The sequence below is a fragment of the Gouania willdenowi genome, chromosome 19, assembly GCF_900634775.1.
Source record: "Gouania willdenowi chromosome 19, fGouWil2.1, whole genome shotgun sequence".
NCBI classification, from domain to species: Eukaryota; Metazoa; Chordata; class Actinopteri; order Blenniiformes; family Gobiesocidae; genus Gouania; species Gouania willdenowi.
In genome coordinates this window covers 15369721-15382179 of record NC_041062.1, presented here as the reverse complement: position 1 = coordinate 15382179, position 12459 = coordinate 15369721, and the positions used below count along the sequence as shown (strand labels likewise).

The window sequence follows — 12459 nt, the reverse complement described above, 5'->3', positions numbered from 1 at the left end:
TGATCTTTTTTGTATTTGGGCCATATTATGGGTAGTGCATTTGTGTCTTTATTATTTTAAAAAATCAATAAACATTTTCAATCAAAGAAAAAAGTATTCAAGTGCAATTATTTTGGTCTCAATTTTTTTTTTTTTTTTTTTATAAGTGATTTTTTAATTTATTTATTTTTTAATAATAAAGACACAAATCTACCTCCATACTGAATATATAGATCCTGCAAACAATCGTGAAAAACAAAAATATATATACATTTCAGTGATTTCTGTAGTACATTCGATCAAACGCTGCACCAGTCTATGCGCAGCACTACGGTAGCCGTGCTGGGACTAAAAGCCTTAACGGGTTGGCCCGGCCGTGTGTTAACGGTCCCGCAGAGAAGCGACGATGTCTGAGCCGGAGTCTCTGAGGTGCTCCAGTGCCAGAAACCGCGGCGGAGTGCTGAGAGTCGAAGGAAAACTGCGAGCCAGCGTAGAAAAGGGCGATTATTATGAAGCTCATCAGATGTATAGGACATTATATTTTAGGTAAGTTCTTATATGAGGCAGCAGTAGCTTTTACTCGGCATCGAGGCCTACCTGTTCCAGATCATTCTGCTGTCAAACGTGCTTATGTACCTGCTTGTTTGTGATTGGCTACTTTTCAGCAAGGTCCCGCCTTGTAAGAGGGTATCGCGTATTTCATTTGACAATTGGCACGTCGATCAATTAAAAGTGCTAGCTGCAGCTCGTACGTAAGCTAGCCATTAGCACCTATGTTTAGCACTAATAGTAGCCAGATCCGAGTTGTTTGGTCCGCCAGGAAATTTTTCAGTGTTAATTAAAAAATAAAAGCAAAAAGTACCTACATAATTGGTCTAATAATATGAGAAAACTCAATTGATGATTGTGGCTGTGTTTTAGCGTTAGTTGTAGTCCGGTAGTAGCAATGTGCTTCAGTCTCGGCTCATTTTTATGTATGTGAAGTTGTTAATAAATGCAGCTTTAATTTTAATCAGATTTTTTATGATGTATTGGACGTATAAGTATGATGAATTGTGACGATGTTTACAATATTTCAGCAATCTGTACCTTATCAAAGAATAACAATCGTAGTAAAAGTGTGATTACCTTTTTTGGGTATAGATTGATTAGTTTACTTTCTGGTCTAAATCCTTAAAAAATGTCATATTTGTAAGCCTTCTGCTGTACGTGATTTTTTATTTATTTATTATTTTTTATTTTTTTCAGTTATTGCTATGTACTTACTGAAAGTGTCAATGCTGTGATAACATTATTTAACTTTAATTTTGTAGCGAAGCTGTCGATTTGGAATGTTTTACTTGTTATTCATTTCATTCATCAAGCAGGGACAAGAAAACAAATCTTTGTTTACAAGGAAACTCCAACAGAGAAAAACAATCAGATGTTCAAAATAATATAATAATATCCATGTACTCTTATAATTGCAATAGAGGGTTTTCACAGCACGTCATCAACCCGGAAGTCGCCATTTTGGAGATAAAGCAGCAGGTCTACAAACAGCACGCAGACAAGACAATCCCAAATTTGGAGATGAAATGGTGAACTATTGCTGTGTTTTTAGATACTGGTTTAGCTTTACTAGCCACAAGCTCCTCCTTTCCTCTGATAACTTGAGATTGTTCTTCCTGATTTGTTATGATCTTTGGCGATCTATAAAACTCCAAATGTGTCACACTGTTTGACAGATTGGTACAGCCAAAAACACAGCAATAGTTCACCATTTCGTCTCGAAATTCGGAATTTTCTTGGCTGCGTGCTGTTGATGCGGGTTGATGACGCGATGGATGACGTGCAGTAAAAACCCTCTATAATATGTATGAAGGTTTTAAATTTGCCAACCTGACCTGTACATTGTACCTCAAATGACTAATGCTCTGTCTGCGTTGATAAGCAATGTAACCGTCCCATGTGTAGTGTTGATAACATTATCTCCCATTAGGTACATGTCACAGGCAAAGCATGCTGAGGCCCAAGAGCTGATGTACAACGGTGCTCTACTCTTCTTCAGTTATAACCAGGTACATATATACACATAGGAAACTGGAAACTTTTTTATTGTTTATTGGTTATTCAGACAACACCAAAATATTGATAGAATGACAGGAAGTAAATTAAAGGGTGCATGACGCCATAATCCATGTTGACACTAAATGCAAGAACACATCCAGAAAAGTGCATTCAGTAAATATTTGACATTATGTCCATCTTAATGTTAAATTATGCATTTTACTGTTGCTTTTTGCGCATTTCCAGGTCTGCTTTTTAGAGGATGGGTACACCAACTACCCTCAAAGATAATTCCAGCAAGTTTATTTTTGTCTTCTTTTTTTGAATAATATTTTATGGTGTCATTTATTAAGACAACTTCTTTCATCAAATTTACTTTGATCTCCTGACATGTTTTGACTACCAACTGTCAGACTTCCGGCATCTACTGATCACTTTGATGTATCCCTGCGGGGTTATTTATCATCAAAGCATCTACTGATCGCTTTCATGTGTCCTCGTAGGGATGCGTCAAAGCAAACAGTTGAGAGTCGAAACATGTCAGGAGATCAAAGTGAACTTCCAAAAAAAAGTTGTCTGAATAAATAAAACCATAACATATTATTCTCAAAGATGCCTCCATACTGTGTAGCAGCACATGTTAGAAGACTTCTGTGAGTGACGTTTCCTTATTTATCTAAGGGGAATGATTGCGTGAGGCGCGCACACGCTGCACTCTGTCTGTAATATGTATTAGTCTGAATATGCAACAGACATCTGTCATCACTGCTGTGCATGTGCTTGTGTGTTGCCATGTTGAAAGGAATTAAGCATCCACGGAGCGCTCTGCCTTATTACAGAGGAGATGGGAGTCTGTGTCAAACTCAAGGCCAGAGGGCAAAATCTGGCCCTTCAGAGCATCAAATTTGGCCCGCTCGAAAAAGTAAAAGTGATAGAAAAAACATTGAACATTTTTGTGAATTACCAACTATCTCAGTCCCTTCAAATAAAAACTGCAATTAAAATCCACAATATTGGCAGAGCTCAGTTTTGCTGTTCCTATATAAAATGACGGCAGTCTTTTTTTTTTTTATCTCAAACTGTGGAAAATGTAAAAAAAAATCCCAAAATCTCGCAAATTATTCCACAAAATGTCCCCAAATTAGGGAAATGTAAGTGAAGATCCTGCAGGGACTGATATACTCATAATTTATCATTTATATATTGTTTACATGGAGACGTTCAAACAAGGGCAGATTAATGTTGAATTTGCTATTTTTCCCACTCTAAATCTGTGGCCCAGTTAAGCTCAAACTGCTTCTGCTCTAGTTCATATCGATAAGGCTGTATAAATCCTTTACGCTCTCAATGTCAATCTGCAACTCATGTTCAGAATAATCTGAGCATGAAGGGGAACCATTTTTTAAATGTATTCCCCCAAAAATCTGACTTTGGTGTGCTTCAGACGTATCGCTGGCTTGCTGAGGATTCCTGAGCTGGCGTCACAGTCGGAACGCTAGATTTCAGCGGCGACGATGTGAAACATATGATGTTAAATTAATGATTATGGACAAACTGAGCAACTTTTATAAACGGATATCAGCATGTGATGTCAAAACTGGTGTCATGTGCCCTTTAAACACAGCTTAGTGATTAATGCTGGACTCTGACCTACTACAGCAATTAGTTGTCTAATTGTCTTACTTGTTTTATTGATGCATTCATCCAGTATTTGCTTATTATTTGAAGTTTATTGTGCGATTTGAGATTTTGTCCATGTTTACATGTATGAAATGTATTTGTTGTGTTGTACAGCAAAACAGTGCAGCAGATTTGTCCATGCTGGTGCTGGAGGTGTTGGAGAAATCAGAGACCAAAGTGGAAGATGACATTTTAGGTACGTTATTGAAACTAATTCATCTGCAGTAGGGCTGGGCGATGTGAACTAAATAATAAAAATCAGGTCTCTATATTTGTTCTCAAAATGGCTTTACACACAATCAGTACGAGAATGTCATTCACATCAGTAAGTTCAGGGATATTTTGTCTGCTTAATCATTTGTGTGAATAAAATAGAAAACAGAAATATAATAGTTACAGTTCTTAGTACATAGATTGTAATATATTCACCTTTTAATTTCTTATAAAGAGAAAGTCTAGAATCGATTTGTTTTAGACTTTGAAATCAGGAAAAAAATGTATCAGTTTTGTAATTTAAAATTGATTGTGTTGTTGTTGGGAGGAAAAAGAATAAAAATCCTCATCAGCTCTAAACAACCCTCTGTCAGCAGCCAAGTTTCTTTATGTCATAAGATAAAATTGATTTTGATTTCTAATGATTAATACACCTGTGAACACATTGGGCCACTTTAAGCTGTCTTGTAAGGGACAGCATGTGTACGCCCATTCTGTAGCGTGGCTTGTTTCAGGGCGCAGTCAAGTGAGCGAGCTGCAAACTCTGCTGTTCTTGGTCAACATGTTGACACGTGCCTGAGTGCATGAAGGCTGGGCCTTTATGTTTATATTAGAGATGTCTGAGGATAATCCTAAAACTATTATCTTAAAGCAAAATACACTAAAGTAGAGCTGTGCATCTTCACTGGTCTCATTATTTCATTACAGTTCCACAATGCAGAACAATTTTTCATCCCGTGGGTACTTTTTCATAGTGCTTCAAAAATCAACAAGATAAATGTCCTTATGTTATATTGTAAATCAAAATAAATAAACTTTATAGGTGTAGCCTCCCTGTATCTGTGAGAAATGATTTTATTGTGAAAGGAAGGAGACTAAACACAGCAGATAACAAGAATACATCAATCCTTTCAGTATTTTATACATTGTTGTTCTTTTTTATAATATTCAAGATTCAAAGTGTTTATTATCATGTGCACAGTAAGGAAACATGTTTTCCTGTATAATGAAATTCTTACTTTGCTGAATGTCTACACTGAATGCCACAAAGATTTTAAAAAAAAAGAATTGAAGCAAAGAACAAAACAGAGAAAAGTATAATAATTTAAAAAGTAATAGATATATATAGGGCTGGGCGATATATCGAATATACTCGATATATCGCAGCTTGTAGTCTGTGCGGTGTTGAAAATGACCATACCGTTAAACTCGCGGACTTTTTTTTTTTTTTTTTTTTGAAATGTCATCTTAATGACAACATGCACAAAAGGGCACTATTTGTTTTAAAATATTGTAGTGGCATTATGTACAAAAAGTGCACTTTAATTTTGTGTTTTGAAATGCCATGTGAGTTGCATCCTGCACTAATGTCTTGTTTTGAAATGTCTCTGTGACAATTTTGCACAGAACGTGCACTTTCTGTTGACAATTTTATGTTTGAGCCACTCACTGTTTAATAAATACAGTTATGTCAACTTTGACTTAGTTGTGATATCCCCTTTTTTGCATGAAAGTTTAAAATTGGCATATATTAATGCAGTATGATCAAGAATGTTTTAATGTAGACATATAGAATCATCATACTGGTGTGATTTTGTGCATCAAAGTGTTAATTCAAGGGTAATGCAAAATATCGAGATATATATCGTGTATCGTGACATGGCCTAAAAATATCGCGGTATTTATAAAAGGCCATATCGCCCAGCCCTAGATATATATGTACAGAATAAAAGATACATGTACAAGGTAGAAAAGATAGAAAAATCAAATGTTCGTTCTCACAAAACTAATCATCAATTCTTCAACATAGCAGTGTGTGTTATAGCTGCTGAAGCGTGTATATATTATACTAAAAGTTTGCATGCTTTAAGATAAATCTCTGACTGATCATATGATACAGTCAGGTTCACAGGACGTGCTGTAAACAACGTCGGTCAATGTAATGTAGCGTCACTATTCAAAACAAGCGCGACGTGACAGAAGTCCATGATTAACAAGTAGAGTACGTTCAGCTCTGCTAGCTTGGCTCATTAAAGCTCTTACCTGAGCTTTGGCTTCATCACAGAGGACATGTTTGACCTTTACTGTGAAGTGACTACGTGAGGACGCTCACACTGAGGCTGCAGCGTCTAAACAGGAAGTGAAGCGCAGTGTGAAGCCGATCGCTCATAAAATCAAAAATGTGTCTAGATATCTGCTTTTAGCATACTTAGTACAATTTTAATAACCTTTTCTTCATTTTTGGCTCCCTTCATTATACTGTGCTGGACTATTTTTCTCATAATTCAACGGGATGTTGTTTTTTTAACTTTATTGTCCTGCCGTGAACACAAAATTAGGATGCCACGTTACAAGACTAATCGATTGTTCTACGTTCGTGCATTGCAATGCATCGTGAAAACAATTAGTTTCATCACCCCTATTTTAAAGCAGTGTTTTTCAAACTTGGACTCGTGCCCCCATGTGGGGACGCCTGGAATTGAAATAAGGTCTGCTGAAATGTCTAGGAAAATGTATTGTATTGATTAGAAATATATTTCATTTTTGGCTCTTTTTTTCACATGCAATAAATATCAAACAGCTGTATTCTATATTTAAAATTTCATCCTAGTTGAAATAAAATGCAGTATAAAAATATTTTGTTACTAATCCTGGCTACTCTGTAATTATAACACACTTAAATAAACATGATCAAAAAACAATTCTAGAAAGAAAAAATAATGTCCCTTGGGTCGCCAGAAATTTGTGATATCAAAATGGGGTCACGACCCCAAAAAGGTTGGGAACCAGTGCTTTAAAGGTTACCTGTAGTGGAAATGTATACATATATAATATTAGCATGTGATCAATTGTGACATGTTGAAAATCTTTAGTTGATTGTTGTTTCAATGCGACTGATCTGATTCATTATTAATCTAAATGCAAAAAATAAATGTAATTTAGAAAAATATTTGAAACCATGAACCTTTAATTTCAAAGTAACGTTGCAGGTAAATAGTTGTTCACATCATAAGTGTGTTTTTCTGTGTGCGGAGCAGAACACCTGGCGAAGCTGTTCAGCCTAATGGACCCAAACTCACCAGAAAGAGTGGCCTTTGTGTCCAGAGCTCTGAAATGGTCCACTGGAGGATCCAGCAAACTGGGCCACCCTAAGCTGCACCAGCTGCTGGCTGTCACTTTGTGGAAAGGTGAGTCATTACCTCATTTAAATCAATGTTACAGGCTACGTCTATATCAGGGGCGTCAAACTCATTTTACCTCAAGGCGGGTAAGAGTTGTATAACTTCTGATGCCATCGTTGATTTAAATGTGTGTGTGTGTGTGTGTGTGTTCATTTAGAACAAAACTACAGTGAGTCTCGGTACCACTTCCTTCATTCCTGTGATGGAGAGGGCTGTGCACAGATGCTCGTTGAGTACTCGACATCACGGGGCTTTCGGAGCGAGGTGGACATGTTTGTGGCGCAGGCCGTCCTACAGTGAGTTATCTGTCCCTTTTACAGTAAATCCACAGTCATGTGTTAATGCTGTGTTTAGAACGACTTTCATACTCCATCAGCCTGAGGACAAATTGAATCAGTCTACAGTGTGTTGTTAAACCCATCTCTGGATTGTTCTGTTTGTGTGTGTTCACTCCCCATATGGCTCGCTGTGATGTCATCTTGCTCTTTCTTCTTTTCAGGTTCCTCTGCCTAAAAAATAAAAACAGCGCTTCCGTGGTGTTCAGCACATACACAGATAAACACCCGTCCATAGAAAAGGGGCCTCCCTTTGTGCAGCCTCTACTAAACTTTATCTGGTTTCTGCTGCTGGCAGTGGAAGGGTGAGTGAGACAAATATGGAAACTCAGATTTGTTTGACTTTTGTAGTTTTCTGATTAATGGTTGTTTGCTTTATCCAAAAACTAACTTTGTTTGTAATGAGCTGCTCTTTTTGTTCTCAGGGGTAAATTAACAGTTTTCACAGTGTTATGTGAGCAATATCAACCTTCCCTTAAGAGAGACCCCATGTATAATGAGGTGAGTGAACTAGTGAATGATCTAAAAAAAAAACATGGTTTGTTATGTTGGGTTATCATTCCACTGTTTTAATGCCAAACTTGATTCACTACAACTTCTTTAAGGTCAAGTGTCAAATTGTTTTTGAGCAGGAAAAACTTTATATGAACTAACTTAGTCCAGCTTCTGTGTGATCATTTTAAGTACCGTATTTCCTAGACTATAAATCGCAAACGGAGTATAAGTCGCATTTACTCTGATTTAGAAATTCATTTGAAAAAATCTAATAACAGGAATAGATTTTTAATCTGGAAAGGCAAGTTATTTAACTACCAATAGCTCACAGGACACCAGGCTGAATAGGTGTGCTGTAGGTTTACGTAACACAAGGTGCAATCTGGAACTCTCAGATCCTTCTCTACCCTTCCCTCCTCGCTGCTCTCTTGCCCTGCCTCCAAACTTTCCAAAGTCCCTCCCTCAGAGGCGCTAACAAGCTAACGTTAGTCCGACAGCAACATCACAGTAATATAACATGCACTGTTAAAAGCATATTACTGCAGCGCTTCTCTTTCTCTATGTGCACACACCAGATTCTAGCAGCAGCAGCAACAACACAGTGTCACTTAAAGCACCCACATGGAGGCTGCTGCGCGCACACAAACAACACATGCACTACAGAGTTCTAGTGTAACAATTACAAATCATACATAATGTAAATCAAGCAGCAGAAAAGACACCAATTCTATCTTCTACTCCTTCAGATCATACACTGTAAAAAAGATGATGCTCCATCCCGGGAAAGGGGCGGGGCTTGTGAGCAACAGCTGTCACAGTCCATCGAACACAATCCTGGCTCTAATTGGTTCTTTTTGCTCGGTCGCAGTGCATTCTGGCAATCTGCCAATCTGCAGCAGGAGCAGCAGGAGGGACTCCATGAGCCTGTTTTTTTCACACAAACTACTAGTTTAATGTAAAGCTGTCCTTACATAGTGACAGTTTTAGCAAATATGACAAAAAGTCACTTTTATAAGAGTTGCAGACTGCACCTTTTACAGTTATTCAGCTTAAACCATAATTGAACACACCTGGGGGGCTGAATAGACTAAATAAAATGAGCAAAATACTGGTATGCATGTTCACCAAGCTCCCGATCTCATTCCATATCTCACACACACACACATATATATTTATATATACATACACACGCGTGTGTAAGTCACACCTGACTAAAAGTCGAAGGACCAGCCAAACAATTAAAAGTGCAACTTATAGTTCGAAAAATACAATATTATAGATTGAAAATAAATTTTTTTTTTTGTGTGTGTTCGATACCACCTCTGAATTTCTTTCTTTATGACACAATACCAAGTAACGTGTTGTCGTGGATTCTGATGTGATACTAATACTTAATTAACAGATATGTGTAACAAATCCTTTCACCTTTTCATTGCCATTACTTTATTCTTCTTGCACATATTTATTTGTGTTGGTATAGTTTATTTTTTCATTTCTAAAGCATTTTAATACCAATTCTGGCTGATGAAATACACGTTACACAGAAATAAAACCTCTATGTATTTAGATTTATGTATAATTAATAGACCGTGAACCTAAATGATTAGTGAGCTCTGTGCACAGAAGATGTAGTTTTTTTTTTTTTTTAACACCAGGAGCTTTAAAGGAGTTGCACAGAAATATAAGAATAGTTGGTAAAGTGTTGTAACACTGGTGACTGTCATTGGTTCTAAGTTTCTTTTCTTTTTTTCTTTAGTATCTTGACAGAATAGGACAACTTTTCTTTGGCGTTCCACCCAAACAGTCTCCATCATATGGTGGACTCTTAGGTAAGTTGGTATAAACATTAAATATATACAATGTATCAGTGATTCTTATTTATTTAACATTCAACTTGTTAGCATGCTTATGTAACACACAGATGGACACAACTTTATGCTAAGTATTTGTGTCCCATGAGGTACAGATTAGCACACAAAGTAGCATCCCCATTTTATAAAGAAATCCACTACATTTACCTGTTTGCATTTTGGTTGTGATGTGACTTTAAATTTGAAGGGATTTCAACACGATGCTTTTTTGATTCCTCTCGCAGGAAATCTGCTCAACAGTCTGATGGGTTCCGGTGAGGATGATGATGGTGCTGAGGAAGGCCATGAGGACAGCAGTCCGATAGAGCTCGACTGAGCCCCAAACCCTGGGAAGAGAACAACAAAAACACTGAATTCATAATAAAAAAAGGCAGAGCTCCTAGACCTCCTCCTTCACCTCCACCACGAGCAAGCGTGAGGTGACGAGTGGTTTGTTTTCCGAGGCGACCTGCTTTCGACAAATAAAACTCCTCCCACTTTCTAAAACTATCCACAGTCTGAACATAACAAAGACGCCAAAACAACCTGGACTCATCACGCCAAACTTGCTCCTCTGTTGGAGGCTTGTGAGGCTAAGATTTTATTTTAATAATCACAGTTTTGTTTTGTTTCTTTGTTAGATTGGGATGTTTGTTTTGTTTTTAGTGGTGTTGAGATTTATGATAAGTGCTAACGGACTGCCCCACTGCTCACTGGAGGTATGTACTGTCTGCCAATATCAAGACATCGTGTGACTCCTCCCACAGGGCTTCACCACAGCTGGATTTTCAGCAAATGTTCTCTGTTACAAGTTAAATACATACAACAGGGCTTTTCGTGTCTAGTTTATGAACATTACAATCCAACAGAGCTCCGTATGAGGTTGTTGTGTTGCTCTGAATGCAACGTGTACACGACTGAGTATTTTCATTTCAACTGGCTTCTTTGCAGTTGACCAGCTTTTTACGGAGCACTGGCATTACTGAAAATGTTTGGCGCGGTCATTTGTGAGTGCACAACAGAAAGCGCAGTTAATTAAGTAACTGTTGTTTATCATTGTGAAGGATTTGAGTGTCAGAGGTCACATGTTTTGTCCACTACATGCCTTTTATTTTTCTGCTTCTAGTTACTTAGACTAAAGACCAACTTGTTCCCTTAGAATCGCTGAAAGAAGATCCGTCAACTTCTTAATTCCAAATTCCCAATATATATATGTGTGTATATATATATATATATATATATATAAAGATCTCCCGTATTGAATATTACATGTAAAAATAAGCTTTGATATTCCCAAAATATAAACATAAGCTGTTCACCTGATTCCTGGGGGCTCTACTACAGTTCATTTCACTGATATGACTTCCAGCTGCTAATGATTGATGCTAATCGGTTATAATGTTGAATCAAGTAATTTTCATGTGTTTAAGTTGTATTAAGACCTAAAGTACGGCACGTGTTATGAAAGGTTAAAGCATTTTATTATGCATTGATGTGAAAGCAAATTGCATTAATTTAAAGGAAGTAGTAGCCTCGGGGGAAAAGGTGGATGGTTTACTCATATATATTGGACTAATCAAGTTTATCTGCGACTTTTTAAAATTAATTTTTATTTAGTGCATTATCCCAATGTCCTGCCCTGCTAGTTAATGGAATTATTATTTTTTTATTTTTAACAAGTCTTTAAGGTCCCCTGCACTACAAAACCAGTCCACACCTTCACCTGTTCACTAAAAAGTGTCCTGTATGTACTGTATCTTATGATGATAACATGTTATTTCCGTTTCTACATGCTCACAGATTTAATAATGGCTCTTAATGCACGATCACTTGGACACAGTGTAGCTGTCAACACGCAGACAAAACGTGTGTTTAATGTCCTCTAAATTTCAGTTGGATTATTTTCTGCTGTGAACCAAATTGCCCTGATACACTTTCCAATGAAGCCCTCAAAGAAAATGTAACGTGTGTGTGTGTGAAGCCTGTTTTTCAAACATCTCACACCTTTCTTCACATTAGAGATTAAACATTTAGAATGAAAAGGATTCAACTCCACTGAGAAATAACTAAATTAAGCTCTTTTCAGCAGTCACTCCCTGTAGTTTACAAGCCTTTATTGCCTGTGAAAACACAGTTGTTGTCATTTATTCAGCACACAATGGCTGCAAGGGTGAGGAATGTGAAAATCTCCATAAAACCTCTGCGCTGGTTACTCGTTAGAACGGAAGAGAAGTTACGGTCATTTTTCTCCTTTTGCTGGGGGTGAAATTTAGAAGCAGAAGAGAAAACATGCTTGTTATGTTATAATCAGTGGTTTTAAGGAGCCATCCTAGTATACAAAGGTGTTGGGAAAGTTGTAACTGAAAAGAAAGATCCATGCTGGTGCACGCCTTTGGAAAAACTAAATAAAAACACTCGTTTGATTTCAATACAGTTTGTGATTCTATAATATGCAGGGACATTTACTACTAAATAAAGACAACTGCTAATACTGCTTGGATTGCTAATAGTAATTGACTTAACTGTTACATTGTATTTAAATGTGCAGAAATTGATTATCAGATATCGCAGATGTCCTTAGAAACTCACTTAATAAAATTAACAGGTCTAGACAATTAATGATATTAATTATTAATCTGAGTTCAAATGGAAAGAACTGATGTTGAGGTAGTCATG

The 12459-nt window shown here is 37.0% G+C and overlaps 1 protein-coding gene across 1 annotated transcript; it reads left to right on the top strand.

Annotated features, from left to right (window-relative positions):
• The first annotated feature begins 328 nt into the window (after nt 1-328).
• get4 (guided entry of tail-anchored proteins factor 4) lies at nt 329-12212 on the top strand. The gene is made up of 9 exons (XM_028477202.1): nt 329-525; nt 1961-2039; nt 3823-3904; nt 6960-7109; nt 7261-7399; nt 7603-7743; nt 7864-7939; nt 9690-9762; nt 10029-12212. The coding sequence occupies exons 1-9, from the start codon at nt 386-388 to the stop codon at nt 10118-10120; spliced, it is 972 nt and encodes a 323-aa protein (XP_028333003.1). The 5' UTR covers nt 329-385; the 3' UTR covers nt 10121-12212.
• The last annotated feature ends 247 nt before the right edge of the window (nt 12213-12459 follow it).